Source organism: Coregonus clupeaformis, unplaced genomic scaffold (genome assembly GCF_020615455.1).
Source record: "Coregonus clupeaformis isolate EN_2021a unplaced genomic scaffold, ASM2061545v1 scaf2400, whole genome shotgun sequence".
NCBI lineage: Eukaryota > Metazoa > Chordata > Actinopteri > Salmoniformes > Salmonidae > Coregonus > Coregonus clupeaformis.
This window is the reverse complement of record NW_025535854.1, coordinates 48,774-76,484: the sequence shown is the minus strand read 5'-3', so window position 1 is coordinate 76,484 and position 27,711 is coordinate 48,774. Positions and strand designations below refer to the sequence as shown.

Below are 27,711 nucleotides of genomic sequence, written 5' to 3'. Positions count from 1 at the left end.
AGGGCCCCTCCAGGCTACTGTCACTGTTGCATTGGCTCTGAGTCGGGTTCTCTGTCTTCAAATGTTCAGCCTAAGAGAGGGGATTTTTGTGTGTGTGTGTGTGTGTGTGTTTAACAGTGATGATGTGTGTGTGTGTGTGTGTTTAACAGTGATGATGTGTGTGTGTGTGTGTGTTTGTGTGTGTGTGTGTGTGTGTCCTCAGAGCAAGAACTCGTGAGTTGGAAGAACTGAGAGGCCTATGGCGTGGGTGTTGTCCTTGGCCACCTGCTGACAAGGCTGACAAGATAGGACCCTTTTGTCCATTGTTATTGGATAGGAACATAACTTATAACCAGCTCCTGACCTAAATAGATCTTAGCACAACATTTTACTCAACATATCATATTCCATATTCACTATAACAAATATATTTACTACGACATTAGCAAGAACCGCCACATCCTCAGCCGGCTAATCCAGTGTGTGAAGTTTTGCGGAGTGTTTGAGTTAGCTTTGCGAGGCAAAGATGAAACTGAGGGCTCCACCAACCCTGGTAAGCCAACACTTTTGAGATCAGTCAATAAATGCTTCTGGTATTGACTTATATGCTGCCCCTGTCTTCATGTTGTTGCTGGACATATCTTTTTTTAAATGTGTGTAGGTCACCTAAATCATCAGAAAAATTGCCCCTCCTGAGAATTTTTTCAGGAGCCGCCACTGATTGTAGGAATAAAAAACATCCCAAAACACTTTTTTTTTCTCCAGATTTCATCGTTATGGTGTCAGCAATTCTTCTGATTTGGTTATTCTGGACATAACACTACTTTTCCACTCCATAATAAATTCATAACAGTTTGGCTGGCGTCACCATGCATAAAATGAAAAGGAAGGACTCCAATACTTGAGAAAGAATAGGCCTACTGGCCTATGTGGGCCAGAACCACTTTTTCACATGTGATCGTGATGGTGCCAGTCTTATTCTTGTTCTGAATAAACTATTCTGGACATATCGCACTACCTTGCCACTCTAGCCTCTGCTCTCCTCCACACCCCACCCTCCCTCTGCTTTACCCGGAGTATAGTACGGCTACTCCTCCTCTTCCCGCCCGGAGGCCTGCTCCTGGAAGCGGTCCAACCTGGGATTGGCTTCCCGCTTTTCACACGGAGCAGGAACTGATGCGCCAGGATAACCATATATGGACTTGCTATCAATTTCGTTGCCATGACTCAGCCTCGCGCCTTATCAATAGAACACGATTGAACACTGTGTGGATACAAGGCGATGGGAAGTGGAATTTGGCTACTGTTCAACAAGTTCTACAATGACATTGTATAGGCTAAATAGTCGTGTTTCTAACCTGAGGAAGACCTATAGTTTTCTTAGGTAAATGACCCAAGCTGTAATTGTAAGGCAATCTTCAAATCAGCTAAATGTGTCAGTGATTTTCTTATATTGACCCTAATAGGCACTAAATAAATGTAGCCTATCCAAATGTAGGCTATCAATACATGTAGAGTATTCAAATGTATCAATATGGACGACCTCCACAAGATGAAGCAGTATGAAAATGTATGCGCTCACTAACTGTAAGTCGCTCTGGATAAGAGCGTCTGCTAAATCACTAAAATGTAAAATGTAATATAATATTATATCCAACTGGCAATGCCACCTTTATAACGGTAAAGATAGCCCTCAAGATTATATCCACATCAATATATGAAGTCAAAATGAATCTGAAAGTGGAGGTTTGAAGCAAATAACACTACAATTTAACCCAGATAGAAGTATAAAATCATATACGTAGCCTATCACTTTCCTCTCTCGCAAGTCTTGTTTATCTCAGCAGTTCCTGGCAACAACGTCATCGAGCATCTGACGTTTCAGGGCGTGGAACAAGGGCTGACCAATCGGTGCGTTTCTTGCACTGTGAACTGTATAAATTGCCTGTATCGCATGAACACTGGTAGAACACGAGTTTAGACCAGCGAGGAAACCGCAACACTCCAGATCTCAAAGAAATATCAACGGGACAAAAGACCGTGTGGAATCCAATAATTAGCCACCGGACATCAGTTTGAATACAACTGTCAAGAAAAAAAACCCGACGACTATTGACTCGGTACAGTACAGTTCCACTATTTTGGAAGTTTTGCTCTGTTCTACTTTGATAACTTTGGGCTTGATTATAATATACCTTCTGCGGAAACGTTTGGTTGCTGAAAAGACACTCGAGAGGGCTTGCCCTTTTTTGGACGTATAAATTCAGCTACTACACTGAAGAATTCCAGCAATATTTGAATAATGTCCACAATAATGGAACAGCCTTTCTATCATGACGACTCGTTTCTTTCTGCTTATGGTCATTCAGGCGCTGCCCTGCACGACTACAAGCTCCTCAAGCAGAACATGAACTTGAACTTCGCCGAGAACTATCGGAACCAAAGCCTCAAGGCTCAGCTGCGCTCCGAGAGTGAATTCTATCCGACCGGGAGCGCATCGGAAGTCGGCTCGCTGAAGCTCGCCTCTCCTGAACTGGAGCGACTGATCATCCAGAACAGCAACGGTGTCATCACTACCACACCGACACCTGGGCAGTACTTCTACAGTCGGGGGAATCACAGAGGAGCAAGAGGGCTTCGCGGACGGTTTCGTCAAAGCTCTGGACGACCTCCACAAGATGAACCAGATGCCGCCACCGAACGTGTCCATCGGAACTGGTGGAGTCTCCACGTGCACGGTGGCCTCCACCGTGTTTGGTTCCTCCATGCAGCCGGAGCACCTCGAGTACACCACCCTGAACAGCTGTGGCCCTCACACTACCCTCACACCTGCAACCAGCAGCTACCCCTCCACCACCATCAGCTACCTGCCTCACCACCAGTACCAGCACCACCAAAGCGCTGCGCACCCATCCCACCACTTCCAGCACTCGCTAGCCGGAGCAGGCCTACACGCACAGCGATATTCGGGGCTGAAAGAGGAGCCCCAGACCGTCCCAGACATGCAGAGCAGTGACGACGAGTCACTTCGCGGCATGTCCCCAATCGACATGGAGAACCAGGAGCGCATCAAGGCCGAGCGCAAGAGGCTCAGGAACCGCCTGGCAGCCACCAAGTGCCGGAAGCGAAAGCTGGAGCGCATCTCGCGCCTGGAGGACAAAGTGAAGGTTCTGAAGACAGACAACGCCGGGCTCTCGAGCACAGCTTCCGTCCTGCGCGAGCAGGTAGCTCAACTCAAACAGAAAGTTATGACACACGTCAGTTCCGGCTGTCAACTCATGTTGACGTCCAAGATCAAGTCGTTTTGAAAAAAATAAAACGATGGACTATAAAAGAAACACTGGACAATAATGGGGAGGACATTTGTTTTACTTTGTTAAAGCAAACATAACTTTTACTGCACTGTTGGGACAGCAATTGACGAACTTTGTAAACTACCATTGATGTGTTTTCATGTTGAAAATATTCAAAAGTTTGTTATTTTTGCATTGTTTATTGGTTTCCAGACTATGATGGACATGGGAAACCACGTGCACAACAATAAGACTAATAACACTCGGGGAATTCTGAACAAGTTGTATAAAGTGTCATGTAGTTATGGCTTTGCCTGTTTACATTTGTTTGTTTTTTTTACTTTGAAAAGTCATATGTGAAATGCATTCCATTTATAAGTTATTGTGTTAAGTCAGGTTGAACCTCACTGTCTTTTTTACTTGTACAGTATATATTTAAGTAAAATATCTTTACATTCACCCTCTGTCTATTTTACTTTTGTATCCTTTCTACACAACTACATTGACATTTCTCAAACCAATGAACGTTATAGGCCTATGAGTTAGATATAGCCTAGGCCTATATGACATTTCAGCTATAGTGTTCATGACAAGCTTTAGTGTTATCAACATTGTATAAGTAGAAGCAGGAGTGTTGTTTACATGGATACATAATTACTTTGAGATTTCCCACGCTAACCAGTAAATTATCATTAGGAACTGTTTCTGTTTTTAAATCAACCAACATAAAAACGGGGCTTGACGTACGAGACGTGCCCGCGTTGGGTTGTTTGCCCTCACTGACGTACATACGTATGGCCAAATATGGTAATGTTTTGGTATCACACGTCACAGCAGGGGGAAGATTTCCGGGAACCCCCACCTACATTGCCCGTCAGTACAGCGGTGCGTTTTCGATAGACCTTACACTACTAGGCCATACTGTGCGTGTGAAGAGACGTTTCTCAATGGCAAGCTTTTATTAAAGACGGGGGGAGTTCCCCTAGTCAGCCACCGCAGCGTTCAATTTCCCAAAACAACCCTATGCGAAACTAATGTCGAGATAAAAATACACGGGTCAATTTTCCAGCAAAGCAAACGATATTCTGCTGACGTGAAAAGGGAAACGAAAAATTTTTATGCTATGTGTGAGTAATCTTGTACATGTCTCTGAACATTCAAAGTCTAATGTAAACTCAGCAAATAGCCTGTGCAATAAATTACGAACAGGAAAAGTGTAGGCCTATAATAGACCAAATGACAGCCATCTCATTGATAGCGCTTGGCCCCGTGTAGCTCAGTTGGTAGAGCATGGCGCTTGTAACGCCAAGGTTGTGTGTTCGTTTCCCACGGGGGGCCAGTATGAAAATGTATGCACTCACTAACTGTAAGTAGCAATGGATAAGAGCGTCTGCGAAAATGTCAAATTGATATCAGCACAGAGTTCAGTAAATTCAACTCCGTTCAATGGAAGATATCCATATTACAGGGATCTAAACTAGAGCTAGGCACATATCCTCTGAACAGTTTGCCAAGGATCTAGGGACGGCAGGGTATTGAGGGTGGATGCGGAGAGCGGTAGGTTCTCTGCATTTATTAGGTGACCAATTGGGACAGCCTTATTGATATCAACTTTATAGAAAATATGTCATCTGATGACAGTGCTTTTATAATATAGCCTGCTTTAAGGAATCAAATCTAGGGTGCAGGATATCCAACTGATAAAGACTGTGCTGGGAATTCTCCACATTACACACCTCAACACAATCTTACAAAACCTTTATTATATCACCACCTACCATTGTTGAAGCAGATCTGTCAACTGATTTAGGAGAGAATCTGGCAAAGTGGCGTTAGGGCTCCACCTAGTGGTCAAAACTAAATTCCACACATGACAACGAACTGATAACTTCCACTTGGTTTTATTTGTCAGACAAAACACTGCCAACATGTAAGTCATTATTTTCCCATTTGTTGTTATCAATATCACGTGACTGTAGACTGAGTAGTTAACAATTGCAAGGTACAAAATATTCAATGTTTTTCTAACACTTGAGATAAAGGAGAAAAAACAAAACACTTTCAGTGCTTGGGACTAGAAGAGACTGTTTCCACCAGTAGTTTGTCATACAGATACAAGATTTTGTAACAATGTCAAGATAGAAGAGTGGGAGTCTAACGAGTTCTTTAGAACTAAAGATGTATAAGTGTGGGTTGGACGCCAAGAGACTGCTGCTAAAGGGGGGACTTCCCATCTGAAGGTAAGTGCTAGGACATCTCAGGAGTGCCTGGGCGTGGGTCGGAAATGGCACCCTATTCACTAAAGTGCACAACCTTTGACCGGGGTCCATATGCACTACATAGGGTGCCATTTTGGACACAGCCTGAGGCTCCGTTGTGTGGTTACTGTTTGGAGAAGAACTCCTTGCTCTTCTGGATGTCGGGGACGATGGTGTCACTGCCTGGCTTCCAGCCAGCGGGACACACTATTCCAGGAAGAGAGGGACAAGCCCAGGATGAGTCACACTGACATGGAATATTCTTCCAAACACATTCCACATGTTCTAAACTAACTGAGCTCCCATATAAAAGAGCCTAATGAAATGGTATAGGTGTTGTAAACAGAAAATGTTAGCTGTTGGTTTACTGAATGACCATGCCGAAATGTCCTGTGCATAGCAACGCGACTAGATCCAGATGCTGCAGGCTCTATGCAGACTTTTATTACAAGGAGCACGTGTGCAACAAAGTTGAAAAATGTAGGCGCACAAAATTCCAGGTGGCGCAAACTATTTTGCCGCATATGTGAGTAAAATGGTCGCACTGTAGAGCCCTGTGCTGGTTCCTGAAGTAAGAACTAGGTAGCAAAAACATGTAAAACCTGCTAGTCGCTTACCTTCGCCGTATTTGTCTGTGTGTGCTGGAAGGCCTGCACCAGACGCAGGGTCTCGTCCACAGAGCGGCCCACTGGCAGGTCGTTGATGGTGATCTGCCTCAGGATGCCCTTGTCGTCAATCACAAACAGACCCCTGACAGAGAGGGAGAAGACACGGAGGGAGAGAGAGAGGAAGCAGACAGTGAGAGGGTCAGAAGGCCACATGGGGCATCTGTGATAGACTGTGCTAGAATCAATACAGGAGTCACCTAACATGGAGGTGAATCAAATGCAAAATGAAGCATACACGTAAACATGCACACATTCATTTAAAAATAACCTTACAAGTGCACACTAAAACTTCAAATAGCACCTTGCATACAGAGGCTTCACATACACACTACTGATGGCAGTGTTGTAACTAACTGACCTGTAAGCGATGCCCTGGTCCTCCTTCAGCACTCCGTAGTCTCTGGAGATGGACTGTGTGAGGTCAGCCACCAGGGGGATGTTCATTGGTCCCAGTCCACCCCCTGCTTCCTGGGGGTGTTGATCCTATAGGGAGGGAAAGGGAACGCGCACAATGTCGTCATACCATAACCTCAAATACAGCCCTTGTTTACGCTTCATTAAGGATGTCGTGAGCATCACATAGTAACAGAAAGTCAAATTAAGAATTCTAAAGGCTGACATTCACACAATAATAGTCAACAAAGTAAATTAACCATTGATGCAAATGTAACCTACATAGATGGATGATTGTAACACCATTGTTGGATTGAGTCCAGTGACCGTTAGTCTGCTGAGAGCTATGGCTCCTATCACCACTAGGCAGTACAGCAGGCAGAGACAAGATAGCCAGAGGGTGGGAGTGTACTCAAAAGCCTGCTTAAATGTTTTACAATTGGCAGATGTGGACAGCTGGAAAACATTTTACACTGACAATTTGTTATCAGTTCAAATAGGTTAGCCTCTTGACCATTCTGATCGAGGTGCAAGAATATTTAACCCTACTGTATATCTCCATGCCTTTAAAGTTCCCATCAATAGAAAGACTTGAACAATTAAATGATCAAAAGCCTAAACCAGTTCTTACCAGGCCAGATGGCTGAAGTGAGAGTCTGTGGAGGCGCCGATGACCTCACAGCCGATCTTGCGGAACTCCTCGGCCTGGTCGCTGAAGGCCACGATCTCAGTGGGGCACACGAAGGTGAAGTCCAGTGGGTAGAAGAAGAACACCACATACTTCCCTGGAGGGGACACACGCAGGAGAGGAGTCAGAAGAGTGTGTGTATGTTTGGGTACATGTAGGCCTAATCTCGGGACAGCAATAACACTGAGTAGCTGATTTGGTTCTGGGTACCAAGATTATTGTACATGCTACTCTACAGCCTATTATTTTGAAGGTAAGTCACCTTTGAAGATGCAAGTACATCAGAGAGTTACATTTACATTGTAGTCAGAATATTCTCTTTTTACCCTTCCTGTTATGTTGTGGGTCAATTTGACCCGTTTCCACTTTTGCGTTGTCTAAAATACTAGTTAACCACTCTTTTTAGCCATGAAATTACATGACTTTTCCTCATTTAGGGTCATGAACCTAACTGCAAAATGTGGACACACTGATGTGTTGTGGAATGTCTGTGTACATTTTGTATACAAACATGATGTTGTGGGTCATTTTGACCCGGAGGCTTTCATGTGTATATATATTTGCACAGGTGCAAAACAAAAAAGTGTCTTTGATGTATTTTGTTTTGACTGGTCCTGGTTGCACTTTTAGAATTGTGTTTGGGTTAAAAGGGCTTTCCCAAGCTTCTCCTCAGTGTGAGAGCAGCAGGTCCCTGACACAGACACTCAAAAATGAGCTCCAAAAGATTTTCAATCAATGAAGTCTTATCACAAATTCTGGACTGTGACAGTGAAAAAGAAGAAGAGGTTTCAGAGACAGAGGATATTTCAGAGATAGAGGACAATGCTGTTGATGATCCAGATTTTGTCTTCATTGAAGAGGATTCAGAGGAGGAGTCTGCCGTACCATCCCCTACATCAGATGAGAGACAGAGCATGCAACAAGCATCATCAAGAGAAGAGAAGACATGGAAGTCTAAAGATGGTCATATTGAATGGTCACCGTCACCACAACGAGGTCAAGGTAGACTCTCAGCTTCCAATGTAATAAAAATGGTTCCAGGACCTACACGATTTGCTGTCACTCGAGTCCATGACATACAATCAGCTTTTGAGCTCTTTTTACCCCAAGCAATAGAGAAGATTGTTCTGGACATGACCAACTTGGAGGAGCCGTGTGTTTCAAGAGAACTGGAAGCCACTGGATCGGATTGACTTGCATGCATACATTGGATTGCTCATATTAGCTGGAGTCTACCGGTCAAACGGAGAAGCAACGGCCAGCCTGTGGAATGAAGAGAATGGAAGGCCAATATTTCGGGCAACAATGTCTCTACAAGAATTCCACATAATTTCTCGGGTGATTCGCTTTGATAACCGTGATACCAGACCGGGTCGACGTGAAAGAGACAAACTAGCTGCAATCAGAGATGTATGGGATAAATGGGTGGAAATTCTACCGTTACTGTACAATCCCAGTCCTCATGTTACAGTTGATGAACGCCTTGTTCCATTCAGAGGACGTTGTCCCTTCAGACAGTATATGCCAAACAAGCCTGCAAAATATGGCATCAAAATATGGGCAGCATGTGATGCCACATCAAGCTATGCATGGAATATGCAAGTTTACACTGGGAAGCCACCGGCGAGTGCCTGAGAAAAACCAGGGGATGCGGGTGGTGCTGGACATGAGTGAAGGGCTGCAAGGTCATAACATCACGTGTGACAACTTCTTCACATCCTACCGCCTTGGTGTTGAACTACAGAAGAGAAAGCTGACCATGGTTGGAACAATCAGAAAAAACAAACCTGAACTTCCCAGTGAGCTTCTGAAAATGCAGGGCAGAACTGTGCATTCCTCTAAATTTGCTTTCTCTGAAAATGCAACTGTTGTTTCATACTGCCCAAAGAAGAACAAGAATGTTCTTGTAATGAGCACAATGCACAAAGATGCATCGCTGAGTGCAAGAGAGGACATCAAGCCACAAATAATACTGGACTACAATTCCACCAAAGGAGGAGTTGACAATTTGGATAAAGTCACAGCAACATATAGTTGTCAGCGCATGACTGCCCGCTGGCCTTTGGTGATTTTCTACAACATTGTGGATGTGTCTGCTTACAATGCCTATGTCCTGTGGACTGAAATCAACCAGCAATGGAATGGTGGCAAATTGTACCGACGCGGCTTTTCCTAGAGGAGCTCGGCAAGCTCTCATCACTCCCAAGATCCAGAGGAGAGTCCGGCCTCCTCGGTCGACAGCAGCTGCATCTGCCGTCCAGAAAATTCAAGCTGGACCATCAACACATGCCTCAATCAACCAGAAATGGATCCAGTGGATACAGGCAGTGGCAAGAAACGGAAAAGATGCCAGCTCTGCCCCCTCGACAAGACAGTAAAACAAGCACCACTTGTGTAGAATGCAATAAATACATCTGCAGAAAGCACACACACACATTGTGTTCAACATGTAGAGAGAAAGACTGAAGGGATAATATGGACCAATAGGGGGGAAAAACCTACTTGGGGAAACTGAAAAATCTTGTTTGTGAGAAAGGAAATATGTTTAACAAATAGTTCTTAAATATTGTTTAAAAAAAATAAAAAGTATTGTATTTCTTCTTTCTGAAATGTCTGATAAGACAAAATAAAGTTGTTTCTGTTTTTACTTAATTCTTTGACTGTCTTGAGTGTGTTTAAACTGTGAGGGTCAATTTGACCCGTAACATAATGGATGTCATTTTTTCCCGCAAAGCACAAGGGTTAAGTACTTTGCGCCACACACAGCTGAGTGACCTTGTTAAAACTGCCATCATAGTAGTTCTGCATGGTTGTTAAAGACAACAATGTAATTGACAGTAAGGATGAAGATCCTTACCTTGGTAGTTAGTCTGATTAATCAGGCTGTAATACACAATTAATTGGTATATAGAGCCTGTGACATTTGTGTGCAAAATTGTGTAAATGGTCCTTACAAGCCAGAATGTTGAATAAAATTACATTTAAACTTGCTCTACCAGTTGTCTGTGCAGTTTGTCCTTCTGTTGATGGAAAATTGAGACAACATATCCACAGAGTAGTGTTATTAACCCGACTTTCAGTACACTGGTCTGTATAACAGTTTGTACTTCCAGTTTTTATTTTCAATACTGATGCAATTTGCACGTGCCAAACACTTGCACAATATGGCCGAGCCTAACAGAACCACAGACCAAATGGCAAACACTTCCAGCTGATTGCGAGGAAACATTGCTTTGGTTGACTACTTCTGGTTACATTTGGACCTACCTGGGTCAGGTAAACAACACTTTCATGTGGATACCCCATCACCACCTCCTACCGCTACCGCCTAAAGGACCAACAGCATGTACAACCGGTAAAGTAACCTCAAACATCATTTTATATAACATTCTGGGGTGTAGAGACTTGACTCTTTCAGACTGATATCCATGGAGTAACCATGGTAACATTCTGATGTTTAGGCAACTTTGTAGTTAGATGGTAACCTGTTAACGACTGACCTGCCAATTAAATTGTCATTTAGAGAAAGTCAAAAGTCCTTACCTATGTAGTCAGACAGCTGGATATCTTTGAACTGTCCGTCCACCACAGCAGTGGCTTTGAACTGTGGGGCCGGCTGGCCTATTTTAGCGTTTCCAGCAGACATGGTGGTGACTGACTGCTCACTGGAAAGACTACGAACGACCCAGCAAAGCAAATCAACAGTGAATCAATACAGTTTGGAACTTCACGTCTCAATGTGCCAAAGCAAATGGGGTGGAGTCTAGTAGGCTATGCTCCAGGAGCCTCACTCCTTTTTAACAAGCATTAGCATATGAAGAAAAAAAGTCATTCAGTCATACAATGTAAGCAATAGTCAAAGTAATACAAAAACACTTAAATGAGAAGTTTTGAAAAAATGCTCAAAGCGCCAGGTTTCTTACACTGAATTCAATTATACTGCAGTGCTGTACTAGCTACCTAGCTGTATAATGCTGCAGGATCAATGCGCCAATGCCAAGTCTAGTCACATGCAAGTCAGTTGTTCTGAAGGCTGTGCGTGAGAACAAAGGTCTCACAGTGTTGCCTTAAACCTTGCCCAATGAAGAAATTCCATACTCCGTTGACATTCAAAGGTCCTTTATAATAGTTTCACTCATTTGTGTCGGGAAATTGATTACTACATTGTTGGTTTGGAACTTGCAAGAAAGGCATTTCACTGTACTTGTGCCCTTGACAAACTTGAAACTATATAATTAAATCAAATTGTATTGGTCACATGCGCCGAATACAACAGACTTTACCGTGAAATGCTCACTTACAAGCCCTTAACTCTATTTCTTGAACTGCATTGTTGGTTAAGAAAATATTTACTAAATAAACAAGTAACACAATAAAATAACAATAACGAGGCTATATACAGGGGGTACCGGTACCGAGTCACTGTGCGGGGGTACAGGTTAGTCGAGGTAATTTGTACATGTAGGTAGGGGTAAAGTGACTATGCATAGATAAACAGCGAGTAGTAGCAGTGTAAAATCAACATGTTATGTAATAACAATGAAACAATTGAATAGTATTATGTATGCATTCATTTACTAGCCATCTATGCAGGTAGTTACATTACAACTAGCTAGCTTTGGCTAACAAGGTGCCAAGCCTCCACACCCACCAAACTGTTCAAAAGGACAAAGAACAAGCTAGTAAGACATAGCCCGCAAGTAGAAGGAGGATTGACCCACAATGCCTAGCTAACGTTAGTTGCTAGCTAGCAAACTCGCTAGCCGGTTTCTTTTGTCTGCAACTCTTCGCAACTTCAGCAAAAATAGCAACATGTTAGCAGCTGAAAAATACACTGTAATACACTGGAGTGATAGTCGAAGTAGCTAATGTATACTTACGTTTCTTGTGAAAGGCATAAAGATACGTTTTTGTGTTGCGGTTTGCTGCAGTGGCGTGGACGCCGCTAATACAGAAGAGAAAACTTTCCCCATCCGTTTTAAAAGATTTTGTTTTCAAAATAAAAGTCGCCAGAGAACTCGTTTAAATAAATGTCAATAGAATTGGATTGCTTGTTGTGTGATTAATTAGAATTCAAAACACTTTCTGATATTACACAATATGTGTACACAAAAGTGTTTCTGTGGGATGACACCACATTATATGATAATTCTTTCATGTTCAATCAAAGGATTTAGGACAAGGACTTTTAATTTGTATGAGTAAACATTTTGACCCGGAAACGATTGCTGTAAACTCTTCACAGGCGCTGATGGTGGAACACGGGTTAAGTTGTCGAATTCAATTATTAAAGAGAATAATATTGCATATTTTCGGTGAGTTATGATCTATTTAACTAGTTAAGTTCCTAGCTACCTATCATATCTTATTGTGAAGTATCCTATTCTCTGACAAATCCCGTTTTCAACAAACCTAGCTATCTAGCCAGCAAGCTAACGTTAGCTAGCAAAGTGCAGTCATTTAGTTCGCAAACTACAATACCAGTTTACTTATTATTTTTTGCTTAGTTGAGTCTGATGTCCAAGCTGTGGACTTGTATTTTCAAATCGTTATGGCAGCTAGCTAGCTAGCTTACAATCTGAGCAAATGAACTCATATCTCTGTTTACATCTATTGAAAGGGAACTCAGCTCAGCTGCTGTTGCTGGTCTGAGTGTCATTCAAGAAGTTTGACAGCCCTCGAGTTGGAATTGACTGGTACATTCTGACCAAATCAGAGTGGTCTGAATTGACTGGATGCGGCATGCTGTTTCAGTTCAGTTACATTCTAACCAATGAGCGCTAAGACATTCACCATATATTTTCTATCCATTTCCCCCTTCTCAATTATCTCAGGTACAGAAGAAGACAACAGCCTAGGCTAGATCCGTTTTCAACCCTGGAATCAAACTCATCCAGTCACCCGCATTCATGGAGAACACAAAGAAGCGGGTAAGAACAAAGAGAGGAAAAGAGAGAATTTAGACTAAGAAGGTGTGCATGAATTATAGTCTGAGCCAGCTGGAACCATTTTTGATTAGAAGCATAGTCATGCCTCATCAGATTCAGAATGTCTCTGGATTTACACTCACACTCTTACTATTTCCTCTGCACCACTTCCTCTCTCTTCCCTTCCTCTCTCTCCTCCCTCGTCCTCTCTCTCCTACCTCCTCTCTCTCCTTCCTCCTCTCTCTCTTCCCTCCCTCCTCCTCTCTCTTCCCTCCTCCTCTCTCACCTCCCTTCCTCCTCTCTCCTCCCTCCTCCTCTCTCTCTTGTCCCTCAGCCCCGGCCCCGGTCATGTGTGAGGTGTGCGGGACCTACTTCGAAACGCGGCGGGGTCTCTCCAGTCACGCCCGACTCCACCTCCGTCAGCTCGGCGTGGCTGTCTCGGACAACAGCGGAGCTCCAATCGACTTGCTCTACCAGCTGATTCAGGACAGGGACGGTTCCATGCATCCACTCAAACCCATCTACTCTTCACCCAAAAAATCCAAGGGGTCAGGGACGCTCATCTCCCAGAAGGAGTCCCCTCTAGGGGGTAGGGTCAAAGTAATGACGACCCCACAGAATAATATATCCCAGGTAGCCCCGGGCCCCACAGCTCGTAAAGGAACAGTTTTGGCCAAGCCTCTGCAGTCTTCCATGTCGTCGTTCCTAACAGCAGGCAAGACGCCATCGCCCTCAGGGGGAGCGAGCCTGGCCTCGGCCAAGCCTGCCTGGGCACCGCAGGAGACGGATGCCCCTCTCACCCTAGGTAAGTCTCAGCTTGGATGTTTTAGATTGGAGTAGATATTTGAAGTGTTTCGTTATTAGATGTGTGTCATCAGGAAGTCACATAGTAGGCCTATTATATGTGTGGAATTGAACGTTGTACCATTACATATAGATAGACATTTCTGTTCTTATGTAATGACCTTATTAACTTCAAGTAGAACGTGGCACATTCTAACACCAGTCTCTGGCTCCTCCCCTGCCTCGACAGCGATGGACACCAATGACGAGGTGCATGTGTGCCAATTGTGCGGTGCCTGGTATGAGTCCCGCAAAGGCCTGGCCAGTCACTGCCGGGCCCACTTGCGCCAGTTCGGCATCACCGAGAACACCGAGACGAAAGGAGGACCAATAGAATTCCTCTACCAGATCATGGAAGCGGAAGACCTCCAACCTATAGCAAGTGAAGGTCTCAACGTCTATAACCCATCTATGTCTTCTAACTCTAACAAACGGCCCTCCGGCTCTGGTTCGTCCACCTCGCCTGCTAGACATAAAGGATCCCCCTCCTCCTCCCTTCACCAGCCTCCCTCCAGCAAACGGCCCAAGCCCTCCGCATCAGAAGGAACCGCTCCGCAGGATCATAGGCTCAGCAAGGGTGAGTTTCAAGTTATTTTTAAAGGGGCATTCTGCGATTGGTACATCCATTTAGTTGAAGTCATATTTTAAGTCCAATTAATTCATTTTAGTTTAAGTCATTTTAAAGGGATGTCACAACACAATTCAAAGAACAGAAAAAGAAAGGTAAATGATAAAACCTCAAGTGATTTAATAAAAAACATATAATTTGAAATACAGGTGAGTTCACCTGCGTGTTGTGTGGCGAGGAGTTTGAGAACCGTAAAGGCCTAGCGAGCCACTCCCGCTCTCACCTGCGCCAGCTCGGCGTCACCGACCTCCTGGGCAAGGCATCGGCCATCGACACGGTCCAGCAGCTGGTCAGCAGCGGTGTGCTGGCGGCCGCCGCATCGGCACGACCCAGTAACAACACCACCACCACCAAGACCCCGTCTCAGTCTCCAGCCCCAGCCAGGTCTCCAGCTAGATCCCCAGCTAACGCCCACCTCAGCCCCTTGGCCTCCAGCCACAACCCCAGGCCCAAGGCCAAGAAGGGCTCCACCCTGGTCTATCCCAAGCCGGAACCCCTGGAGATGGAGATGGATGTGGGGTTCTCCAGTCCGCTTGGGGGGTACAGCAGCAGTAATGGATCTCAGGGTTCTCAGAAGTGGCCCAACTCTGCTGGAAATGGCCAGTCCTTCAACTCAGGTAAGATGTGGGTCCTATCTTTTTGACCAAGTGGTATAAATTCTGTGGTTTCTAATTTGTTTGATGTCAAATTCCCTCTTCTATTTGTGTTTTTCTGTTTTACCATTGTATAACTGCACTCATAGACCATTGACCATCCATTCAGTCAAAGCAGCATAGCTAAATGCAGTGACATGTCAAGTGAATGGCGCCGGAGGAGGTGGCTGCCGTTTTACGTGCTCCTAACCAATTGTGCTATTTTGTGTGTTTTTTCGCGTTGTACATAATGTTTCTGCCACCGTCTCTTATGACCGAAAGTAGCTTCTGGATATCAGAAAAGAGATTACTCGCCTCAAACTGGACGAAGATGTTTTCTTTAACGAGTCGGACGCGAAGGATTTACTCCAGATACGCGCCAGGTCCAAATCCCTGTCATTCGTATGAAGAAAAGACACCGACACAGGGGACGCAGGTCCGGATGCCTTGTGAGAATTCGTCAGTGAGTGGGTAACCCGCCTCTACCATCCGTCCTTTTGGCCAAAGTGCAATCATTGGAGAATAAACTGGATGAGCTCCGTTCAAGAATATCCTACCAACGGGACATTAAAAACTGTAATATCTTATGTTTCACGAGTCGTGGCTGAACGACGACATGGATAATATACAGTTGGTTGGTTTTTCCATGCATCGGTAAGACAGAACCGCTGCCTCCGGTAAGACAAGGGGTGGCGGTCTGTGTCTATTTGTCAATAACAGCTGGTGCACGAAATCAAATATTAAGGAAGTCTCAAGGTTTTGCTCGCCTGAGGTAGAGTATCTCATGATAAGCTGAAGACCACACTATTTACCAAGAGAGTTTTCATCTATATTTTTTGTAGCTGTCTATTTACCACCACAACCCGATGCTGGCACTAAGACCGCACTCAACAAGCTGTATAAAGCCATAAGCAAACAAGAAAATGCTCATCCAGAGGCGGCGCTCCTAGTGGCCGGGGACTTAATGCAGGGAAACTTACATCCGTTTTACCTAATTTCTACCAGCATGGGGAAAAAAAGCTCTAGACCACCTTTACTCCACACACAGAGACGCGTACAAAGCTCACCCTCCATTTGGCAAATCTGACCATAACTCTATCCTCCTGATTCCTGCTTACAAGCAAAAACTAAAGCAGGAAGTACCAGTGACTCGCTCAATACGGAAGTGGTCAGATGACGCAGATGCTAAGCTACAGGACTGTTTTGCTAGCACAGACTGGAATATGTTCCGGGACTCATCCGATGGTATTGAGGAGTATACCACATCAGTCACCAGCTTCATCAATAAGTGCATCGATGACGTTGTCCCCACAGTAACCGTACGCATATACCCCAACCAGAAGCCATGGATTACAGGCGACATCAGCACTTAGCTAAATGGTAGAGCTGCCACTTTCAAGAAGCGGGACTTTAACCCGGACGCTTATAAGAACTCATGCAATGCCCTCAGACGAACCATCAAACAGGCAAAGCGTAAATACAGGACTAAGATTGAATCCTACTACACCGGCTCTGACGCTCGTCGGATGTGGCAGGGCTTGCAAACTATTACGGACTACAACGGGAAGCATGGCCGAGAGCTGCCCATTGACACAAGCCTACCAAACGAGCTAAATTACTTCTATGCACGCTTCAAGGCAAGCAACACAGAAGTATGCATGAGAGCACCAGCTTTTCCGGACGACTGTGTGATCACGTTCGCCGATGTGAGTAAGACCTTGAAACAGGTCAACATTCACAAGGCCGTAGGGCCAGACGGATTACCAGGACGTGTACTCCGAGCATGCGCTGACCAACTGGCAAGTGTCTTCACTGACATTTTCAACCTGTCCCTGGCTGAGTTTGTAATACCAACATGTTTCATGCAGACCACCATAGTCTGTGTGCCCAAGAACACCAAGGTAACCTGCCTAAATGACTACCGATCCGTAGCCCTCACGTCTTTCGCCATGAAGTGCTTTGAAAGGCTGGTCATGGCTGACATCAACACCATCATCCCAGAAACCCTATACCTACTCCAATTTGCATACCACCCCAACAGATCCACAGATTACGCAATCTATTGCACTCAACACTGCCCTTTCCCACCTGGACAAGAGGAACACCTACATGAGAATGCTGTTCATTGACTACAGCTCAGCGTTCAACACCATAGTGCCCTCAAATCTCATCACTAAGCTAAGGACCCTGGGACTAAACACCTCCCTCTGCAACTGGATCCTGGACTTCCTGACGGGCCGCCCCCAGGTGGTAAGGGTAGGTAACAACACATCTGCCACGCTGATCCTCAACACGGGGGCCCCTCAGGGGTGCGTGCTTAGTCCCCTCCTGTACCCCCTGTTCACCCATGACTGTGTGGCCAAGCACGACTCCAACATCATCATTAAGTTTGCTGACGACACTGCTGTGGTAGGCCTGATCACCGACAACGATGAGACAGCCTATAGGGAGGAGGTCAGAGACCTGGCAGTGTGGTGCCAGGACAACAACCTCTCCCGCAACGTGATCAAGACAAAGGAGATGATCGTGGACTACAGGAAAAAGAAGAGGACCGAGCACGCCCTCATTCTCATCGACGGGGCTGTAGTGGAGCAGGTCGAGAGTTAAGTTCCTTGGTGTCCACATCACCAACAAACTATCATGGTCCAAACACACCAAGACAGTTGTGAAGAGGGCACGACAAGGCCTATTACCCCTCAGGAGACTGAAAAGATTTGTCATGGGTCCTCAGATCCTCAACAAGTTCTACAGCTGCACCATCGAGAGCATTCTGACTGGTTGCATCATCGCCTGGTATGGCAACTGCTCGGCCTCCGACCACAAGGCGCTACAGAGGGTAGTGCGTACGGCCCAGTACATCACTGGGACCGAGCTTCCTGCCATCCAGGACCTCTATACCAGGCGGTGTCAGAGGAAGGCCCTATAAATGGTAAAAGACTCCAGCCACTCTAGTCATAGACTGTTCTCTCTGCTACCGCAAGGCGAGCGGTACCGGAGTGCCAAGTCTAGTTCCAAAAGGCTTCTTAACAGCTTCTACCCCCAAGCCATAAGACTGCTGAACAGCTAATCAAATGGCTAACTGGACTCTGGACTATTTGCATTGACCCCCCCCCCCCCCTTTTTTTACGCTGCTGCTACTCGCTGTTTATTATAGTCACTTTACCTCTACCTACATGTACATATTACCTCTACTAACCTTTACCCCCGCACATTGACTCAGTACAGGTACCTGCTGTATATGTTATTGTTAATTTATTGTTGCTCTTTTATTTTTTACATTCGTTTATTTAGTAAATATTTTTCTTAACTCTTATTTTTCTTAAAACTGCATTGTTGGTTAAGGGCTTGTAAGTAAGCATTTCACGGTAAGGTCTACACCTGTTGGATTCGGCGCATGTGACAAATAAAATTTGATTTGATTTTGACAAATCCTTCCCTCCCTTTCCCTTCCCCAGGTTCAGACCAGGAGCTCATGATCACCTGTGAGTTCTGCGGCCAGTTCTTTGACAGCCGCAAGGCCCTGTCCTGCCATGCCCGCTCCCACCTGCGCCAGCTGGGAGTCATGTGGTCTGTCAACGAGTCGCCCATCGACCTGCTGAGAGACATCCTGCTGAAAGAGGGCAGTGCCACCGCCACCCAGGTGAGTGTGTGTATGTGTGCGGTCCAGTTGGCCACGGAGGTCAGGTCGGGATCTCATCATGTGCTACCTACATGCTGCGGTTGTGCCCTTGAGCAAAGCACTAAGGGGCGAATCTTAACTTCTGCTTAAAGGGTAACTCTCAACCCCAATTTCAGCCTTTGCATTCAGGTGAGAAGTTGTGGGTGGGCGGAATTTGCTCACCATCAGAAATATTCATTTTGGGGATAGGTAAACGTAGTTGTACCTGATCCAAACACTTTCTCACTAAAGCATACTTACCAGAAGTCCACTGGCACGCTCTCATAATAAAATTATGTGCATCGTAAGCAAATATGGCTCTGGACAGTTAGCTCACAGTGTAATGCGCAGAGTTCCTGACATCTATTGTAAGTTCGAATCCCCCGTGGGGCGCAAAAAATGATATTTGAAATGTGGAATCGCATTTATTGTGTTGGGAAGAAAAGTGCAACCATCACCTAGAAAATGAAGATTAGGGGTTCAATTCAATTCAACCCACATTGCAGTATTTACGCACTAGCTGTTTTTCCAATGGTCAAATTAACTCGCAGATTGGTCTTGGGTACTGTATAAAAACAGACTATTACCAGGCAACCCCTCTCACAGGTTAACTTTTTTGAATTAGAAGTGTGGGAACGAGATGAATATATATACAGTACCAGTCAAAAGTTTGGACACACCTACTCATTCCAGGGTTTTTCTTTATTTTTACTATTTTCTACATTGTAGAATAATAGTGAAGACATCAAAACTATGAAATAACACATATGGAATCATGTAGTAACCAAAAAAGTGTTAAACAAATCAAAATATATTTGATATTTGAGATTCTTCAAAGTAGCCACCCTTTGCCTTGATGACAGCTTTGCACACTCTTGGCATTCTCTCAACCTGCTTCATGAGGAATGCTTTTCCAACAGTCTTGAAGGAATTCCCACATATGCTGAGCACTTGTTGGCTGCTTTTCTTTCACTCTGCAGTACAACTCATCCCAAACCATCTCAATTGGGTTAAGGTCGGGTCATCTGATGCAGCACTCCATCACTCTCCTTCTTGGTCAAATAGCCCTTACACAGCCTGGAGGTGTGTTTTGGATCATTGTACTGTTGAAAAACAAATTATAGTCCCACTAAGCACAAACCAGATGGGATGGTGTATTGCTGTAGAATGCTGTGGTAGCCATGCTGGTTAAGTGTGCCTTGAATTCTAAATAAATCACAGACAGTGTCTCCAGCAAAGCCCCCCCACACCATAACACCACCTCCTCCATGCTTCACGGTGGGAACCACACATGCAGAGATCATCCGTTCACCAACTCTGTGTCTCACAAAGACACGGCGGTTGGAACCAAGAATCTCAAATTTGGACTCATCAGACCAAAGGACTGATTTCCACCAGTCTAATGTCCATTGCTCGTGTTTCTTGGCCCAAGCAAGTCTCTTCTTCTTATTGGTGTCCTTTAGTAGTGGTTTCTTTGCAGCAATTCGATCATGAAGGCCTGATTCACGAATTCTCATCTGAACAGCTGTTGTTGAGATGTGTCTGTTACTTGACCTCTGAAGCATTTATTTGGGCTGCAATCTGAGGCTGGTAACTCTAATGAATTTATCCCCCCCCCCCCCCACCTTGTCACAACACAACTGATTGGCTGAAACGCATTAAGAAGGAAAGAAATTCCACAAATTAACTTTTAACAAGGCACACCTGTTAACTAAAATGCTTTCCAGGTGACTACCTCATGAAGCTGCTTTGCTTTATCTTGGCCAGGTCGCAGTTGTAAATGAGAACTTGTTCTCAACTGGCTTACCTGGTTAAATAAAGGTGAAATAAAATAAAAAGGAAAGCTGGTTGAGAGAATGCCAAGAGTGTGCAAAGCTGTGATCAAGGCAAAGGGTGGCTACTTTGAAGAATCTCAAATATAAAATATATTTTGATTTGTTTAACACTTTTTTGGTTACTACATGATTCTACATGTGTTATTTCATAGTTTTGATGTCTTCACTATTATTCTACAATGTAGAAAATAGTAAAAATAAAGAAAAACCCTTGAATGAGTAGGTGTATATCTGCCCTATGTGGGAGAACTCACAACCATTGAGCCATGAGTCAACTGTGTTAGCTTTTGACATGACCACCATTGTCATCTATTTCTTGTTACAATGGATGTAGCTATGAATAAAACTGTAGAATCCTCATAGCTACATGTTTTTTTGTCTTCGTAAAAGCACATGGATGTGTATGAAACGGTAAGCAAAAACGTTGAATTTGGTCATATGCGGAAATGTGCCTTACTGCCTTTTTGAATTTTGTTTAAAGTCAGTAGTCTGTTCAACAAAATATATTGGCACACTTCACTGGCAAATAAGGCGCGCTGTCATCTGCTTTTATAGTTAGCCTTGAGGTGGTACCACCCAGCACATCTAGAAGGGAGTGGATTTTATACCTAACCCCTCCCTTGAGATAACAGAGGCCCCTTTAACATGGTTTCAATGGTAGAGTTGAACCACTAGGGGCAAAAAGAGCTAGATTTTCTACTAAAATACCAAAATATATAACTTTTGCAACAAACTGTCAAAATGAAGATCAGAATTGACGTGTTTCACTATAACTAAACCTAAAACATCAGGTTTTGGATGATTGTTTAGTTAAGTTGATTGTTCATATAGTCATGCATTGGTGTCAATGATAGACAAAGTATAAGTTAGGTTTCACCCCTTAACCCCCAAATCTGCTCCAGGGGTAGAGCCTGTCTTGTGTGGTGTGACAGATTAAAATAAAATTGTATTTGTCACGTGCCGAATACAACAGGTGTAGACCTTACTGTGAAATGCTTACTTGCGAGAACTTAACCAACAATGCAGTTTTTTAAAAGTAAGTAAGAAAAATTTGCTAAATAAACTATAGGAAAAATAGTAACACAAAAAAATAACAACAAGGCTATATACAAGGGCTACCGGTACCGAGTCAAAGTGCAGGGGTACGGGTTAGTTGAGGTAATATGTACATGTAGGTAGGGGTAAAGTGACTATGCATAGATGAACAGCGAGTAGTAGCAGTGTAAAATCAACATGTTATGTAATAACAATGAAACAATTTAGAGAGTAGCAGCGTGTGTGTTTGGCGTCAATATGCATGTGTGTGTATGTCCGTGTGTGTTGGAGTGTCTGTGTAGTATGTGTGAGTGTGTCGTTTGAGTCCAGTGAGTGTACATCGAGCCTGTGCAAGAGAGTCAGTGCAATTTAAAAAAAGAAATACGAATAAAATAAGGGGTCAATGCAAATAGTCCAGTTAGCCATTTGATTAACTGTTCAGCAGTTTTATGGCTTGGGGGTAGAAGCTGTTAAGGAGCCTTTTGGTCCCAGACTTGGCGCTCCGGTACGGCTTGTAGAAAGAACAGTCTATGACTTGGGTGGCTGGAGTCTGACCATTTTTAGGGCCTTCCTCTGATTCAGGGCTGTGACAGGAAAAAACCTGTGCAAATGGATCAATAAAGATGTATTGTGTTGTAGGTCAAGAGGGAGCCATCGTCCACTCACTCCAGTGCCAGCCCGGCCTGGGCCAATCACAGGCGGTTCTCTGAGCCTTCGTGGGCTCCCCAGGGCTCTAAGAGGACGTTCACTCCTCCACTGGACTACTCCCTCAACGACAAGCCTTCCCCTGATAAGAATGGGTCCTCCCAGTCTGGTAAACTAACAGTGCTAACGCCTGATTAAAGCCCAGTGGATCTCAGCCAGGTTATTTGTGGCAGGCAACTGTTTTCCATTGCAGCTGTGTTATATGATGGCAATTGTATTTAGCAGATGCTCTTGCCAAAGGTGACTGATCCCATTATTAGTAAAAACAAATCAAAATCAACTAGGTAACCTGCCTAGTAATTAGTGCTGAAATAGAAACGTTTATCACGTAAAAAGTTTCAACTGTCAAACTTCTGTTTTTAACCGCCATGTCCTCTTCTCTCCTTCCAGCAGGGGATGCGTGCTGCGAGCTGTGTGGCTTTGACTTTGAGAACCGCACGGCGCTGGCGAGCCACGCACGGGCCCACCTCCGCCAGCTGGGGGTTAAGGAGTGGAGGGTAGAGGGTGTGAAGGCCTCCCCCATTGAGTTGCTCAGCGCCTGGATCCAGAGGCAGCCACGTAAGGCCGCGGAGATCCACCGCCAGTACCGCGACGGTGACCTCAACATCAGGTTTAAGGTGAGTGTTACATCTTCTATTACAAACTGGGTGGTTCGAGCCCTGAATGCTGATTGGCTGATAGTCGTGGTATATCAGACCGTATACCACAGGTATGACAAAACATTTATTTTTACTGCTTTAATTGCATTTGTAAACAGTTTATAATAGCAATACGGTACCTTGGGGGTTTGTGATATATGGCCAATATTCCACGGCTAAGGGCTGTGTCCAGGCACTCAGCGTTGCGTCGTGCTTAAGAACAGCCCTTAGCCGTGGTATATCGGCCTTATACCACACCCCCTCGGGCCTTATTGCTTAAGTATAGCGGCCATTAGGTTTGGATCTAATTGCTCTGTGGCAGTGGGGCTGCTCACACCCAGTCTTGGATTAAAAGCAAGTGACAATCACATGCCCTCAGGTGCATGACGTTTAGGCACTTTCCAGCTGCTTAGTTCTGTGGCAGGAGTGCTTCAACTCTCAGTCTCGGAGAGCAGCTGGGTTTCGTCCTCGCTTTTCCAGTAGCTGAGGCTTGGGGAGACTAGATGAGTAGACGCGTTCTCTGACCAGTTATTGATTTAAATTGAGAAGAAAAGCAGCAGATTGACATCAATAGAATAGCCGTGCTCTGTAGTTGCTAACATCCAAGTCTCTATGTGTACTGTATGCTATTTCTACAACCAATCCAGGTGAATGTAGATGATCCTGTCCAACTTAGACGAGAAACTATTTCACCAACACTTGTTTTCTTTCCCCCCTTCCAGAGGAAAGCCCCGTCCCACTCTCCCGCCACAGACTCAGGCTTCTTCCCCTCGGGAGCCCAGAGGACTGCGGCTGCGGGGCTGCAGCTGGGGCGCAGGGCGGGCCGAGAGGTGGCCAGGGTCGCCGGGGGGTTGTCCAGGACAGCTCAGGGTCAAAGGTCACAGGGGGAGACGGGACACTCGTCACATCACCATCATACCGTCGCTCATACGCAGTCCCAGGGGGCTAGAGGAGACTTCAACCACATACGCTCTCCTAGAGGTGAAAGATGGAAACGGACGCAAACGTGCATGTACACACACACCCTATAGTCATTTCTACCTGTAAGCCCTCTGATAAAACCAACGTTGAGCTATGCTTGACTGATTTCTAAACCCCTCCCATCCTGTCTGTGCCAGGTTTTGAGCGGCGGGTCCCTAAACACACCGCCCATACGGAGGGAGCAGAGGTAGACGGCAGCTCTCAACAACCCTCCCGGTCAGGAAACATCCCTTCCCTGGTTCCCAGGCCTCCCTCCACTCCTCTGGTCAAACAAGTGGGCAAAGAGTACACCCTCAAGTGCAGGTGAGTTGGTTGCCAAAATGCTGATAGTTCAATGTACGCTGAACTCACAGACTGCCTGAGGTCACACACTTGTAGGATTTATTATTGGCATCGTAAGAGGGTCTATGCACTACAGGTTTTGATACTTCCACAATGTTTCATAGAAAGTGGTTTAAGCACTGGTCTGTTTGTATATTCATATTAACAACCCTTCTCACTCTTGCTTTCTGTTCTATTCCATCCCTCAGGTTCTGTGAGGCAGTGTTCCATGGATCTCAGTCAGTACAGGAGGACTGGATCAGACACCTGCAGCAACACATCCTGGACCTCCGCTTCAACAAGGCCTCTCCTCCCACCACCCCTGGCCCAGAACGGCCCCTGGTCCCGGGCATCGAACCCTCAGCCATCCCCCCTACCACCACCCCTGTCTTTCTGGCACCACTAGCTGTTTAAATGGTCCACTACAACGGCTACACTCACTGCATTTTTCTTATTACCACTCAGTTGGATTGTCTTATCTGTTGTTCATGTATTTGTTTTCTTCAAAGGACTGTTGAAGTCGGTGTACAATGTGGCAAAAACACTACTAATAAGGTGCGCGTGGGGGACTATGCGTTTGTTTATTTATTCAGCGTTGAAGAAATGACTCGATATGAATGATAACAGCACAAAGTGGATATACTGTGTCACTAGTCTTGTCCACCAGCTGGCTCTCTCTCTAGCTGTTAGCCTGGGGACGAGGTTACTGGAGTACAGACATAGCTGTACCAGCCTCATATCAACTCTAGAGGGCCTACTTGGGCCATTTGAAGAAGTCTACTTTCAGTAACTGTACTCTTGCTGGGGTAACTTGGACATGAGGGGTCAAACAAACTAACATCCATTCATCATGTCAGTCACACCACGTAGTAGTCTAGCAATGGTTACATTCCAGATCTTTATTGTGATGTTTATTGCACATTGTTTTCATAGAAACCTAAATTCATAGTAGTCTGTATGACTTTGGATGGAATGGATTTCCATAGACTGTAGTCAGTGATGTCACTGAAGAAGTAAGGCAAAGCCTGTTCTAGCATTAAATACATTCCCCTTGTTTCAACTGTTTCAAAGCAGTGTGGTATTATAGGTTGCATTGCAAAATAGCAGGGAAGGAAGCATGTTCAGCTTTGAATTATGGTCTGAAATGTATTTCCCTAATGTACAGGAATTTGTATTTACTTTTTTATGAATTATGTTTTAAAATGTAGAAATTTTTTCTGAAGTAAAGAAATATAGACAAGGTTTTATATTTGTCTTGAATTCTTCTGTAATGAGTGGTTTGCAAGGCCGCGGAGCCAGACAGAATTCCAGGACGCGTACTCCGAGCATGCGCTGACCAGCTAGCTGGCAAGTGTCTTCACTGACATTTTCAACCTACAGTGCCTTCAGAAAGTATTCACATCCCTTGACTTTTTCCATATTTTCTTGTGTTATAGCCTGAATTTAAAATGGCCTACACACAATACCCCAGAATGTCAAAGTGGAATTATTTTTACATCATTAAAAATGAAAAGCTGAAATGTCTTGAGTCAAGTATTCAAACCCTTTGTCATGGCAAGATTAAATAAGTTCAGGAGTAAAAATGTGCTTAACTAACATAAGTTGCATGGACTCACTCTGTGTGCAATAATACTGTTTTAACATGATTTTTGTAAGAATACCTCATCTCTGTACCCAACACATCTGTAATGTCCTTCATTCGAGCAGTGAATTTTAAAACACAGATTGAACCACAAAGACCAGGGAGGTTTTTCAATGCCTCGCAAAGAAAGGCACCTATTTGTAAATGGGTAAACATTTTAAAAAGCATGGTGAAGTTTGAGCATGGTGAAGTTATTAATTACACTTTGGATGGTGTATCAATACACCCATTGACTACAAAGATATAGGCGTCCTTCCTAACTCAGTTGCCAGAGAGGAAGGAAACCGCTCAGGGATTTCACCATGAGGCCAATGGTGACTGAAACAGTTACAGAGTTTAATGGCTGTGATAGGAGAAAATTGATGATGGATCAACAACATTGTAGTTACTCCACAATACTAACCAAAATGACCGAGTGAAAAGAAGGAAGCATGTACAGAATAAAGATATTCCCAAATATGCCATCCTGTTTGCAATAAGGCACTAAAGTAAAACTGTACAAATTGTTGCAAAGAAATTAACTTTATGTCCTGTATACAAAGCGTTATGTTTGGGGCAAATCCAACACATCACTGAGTACCACTCTTCATATTTTCAAGCATGGTGGTGGCTGCACCATGTTATGGGTATGCTTGTCATTGGCAAGGACTAGGTAATTTTTTTGGGATAAAAAGAAACGGAATATAGCTAAGCACAAGCAAAATCCTAGAGGAAAACCTGGTTCAGTCTGCTTTCCAACAGACACTGGGAGACAAATTCACCATTCAAACACAAGGCCAAATATACACTGGAGTTGCTTACCAAGTTACAGTTTTGACTTAAATCGGCTTAAAAATCTATGGCAAGACTTGAAAATGTATGTCTAGCAATGATCAACAACCAACTTGACAGAGCATGAAGAATTTAAAAAAAAATAATGTTCAAATATTGTACAATCCAGGTGTGCAAAGCTCTTAGAGACTTACCCAGAAAGTCTCACAGCTGTAATCGCCACCAAAGGTGCTTCTACAAGTAAGACTTATGTAATAGATATTTCTGTATTTAATTTTCAATAAATGTGCTAAAATTTCTAAAAACATGTTTTCACTTTGTCATTATGGGGTATTCAATCAAATATATTTACAGTATAAAGCCCTTTTTACATCCGCAGATGTCACAAAGTGCTATACAGAAACCCAGCCTAAAACCCCAAACAGCAAGCAATGCAGATGTAGAAGCACGGTGGCTAGGAAAAACTCCCTAGAAAGGCAGGAACCTAAAAAGAAACCTAGAGAGGAACCAGGCTCTGAGGGGTGGCCAGTCCTCTTCTGGCTGTGCTGGGTGGAGATTATAAGAGTACATGGCCATTTAAGGCCAGATTGTTCTTCAAGATGTTCAAACGTTCATAGATGACCAACAGGGTCAAATAATAATCACAGTGTTTGTAGAGGGTGCAACAGGTCAGTACCTTAGGAGTAAATGTCAGTTGGCTTTTCATAGCCGAGCATTCAGAGATCGAGACAGCAGGTGCGGTAGAGAGAGAGAGTCGAAAACAGCAGGTTCGGGACAAGGTAGCACGTCCAGTGAACAGGTCAGGGTTCCCTAGCC

At 44.4% G+C, this 27,711-nt stretch overlaps 1 protein-coding gene and 2 pseudogenes across 3 annotated transcripts; 2 read left to right on the top strand and 1 right to left on the bottom strand.

The window, feature by feature from the left end:
* Positions 1–1,935: 1,935 nt before the first annotated feature.
* LOC121556554 lies at positions 1,936–3,731 on the top strand (annotated as a pseudogene).
* A 1,426-nt stretch (positions 3,732–5,157) lies between these two features.
* On the bottom strand, positions 5,158–12,249 carry LOC121557656 (annotated as a pseudogene).
* Positions 12,250–12,500: 251 nt separating this feature from the next.
* LOC121557677 (protein Wiz-like) lies at positions 12,501–25,726 on the top strand. 3 transcript variants are annotated; one of them, XM_045219477.1, is made up of 11 exons: positions 12,501–12,594; positions 13,114–13,209; positions 13,541–14,011; positions 14,240–14,626; positions 14,827–15,294; positions 18,765–18,949; positions 22,477–22,651; positions 22,936–23,159; positions 23,903–24,161; positions 24,275–24,464; positions 24,692–25,726. In XM_045219477.1, exons 3-11 carry the CDS (start codon positions 13,555–13,557, stop codon positions 24,894–24,896), a joined length of 2,550 nt encoding a protein of 849 aa, XP_045075412.1. In that variant the 5' UTR covers positions 12,501–12,594; positions 13,114–13,209; positions 13,541–13,554; the 3' UTR covers positions 24,897–25,726. The 3 variants fall into 3 exon arrangements, with proteins under 3 accessions (XP_045075412.1, XP_045075413.1, XP_045075411.1); XM_045219478.1 differs by having other exon boundaries at positions 22,933–23,159; positions 24,299–24,464; XM_045219476.1 differs by having other exon boundaries at positions 22,933–23,159.
* The last annotated feature ends 1,985 nt before the right edge of the window (positions 25,727–27,711 follow it).

Excerpts from the sequence above, each read along its gene's own strand:
- LOC121557677 (XM_045219476.1), top strand. The coding sequence starts at position 13,555 with ATGTGTGAGGTGTGCGGGACCTACTTCGAAACGCGGCGGGGTCTCTCC. Across the intron at positions 18,950-22,476 it reads GCAGTGCCACCGCCACCCAG|GTCAAGAGGGAGCCATCGTC; the intron begins GTGAGTGTGTGT and ends ATTGTGTTGTAG. Across the intron at positions 22,652-22,932 it reads GAATGGGTCCTCCCAGTCTG|CAGGGGATGCGTGCTGCGAG; the intron begins GTAAACTAACAG and ends CTCTCCTTCCAG.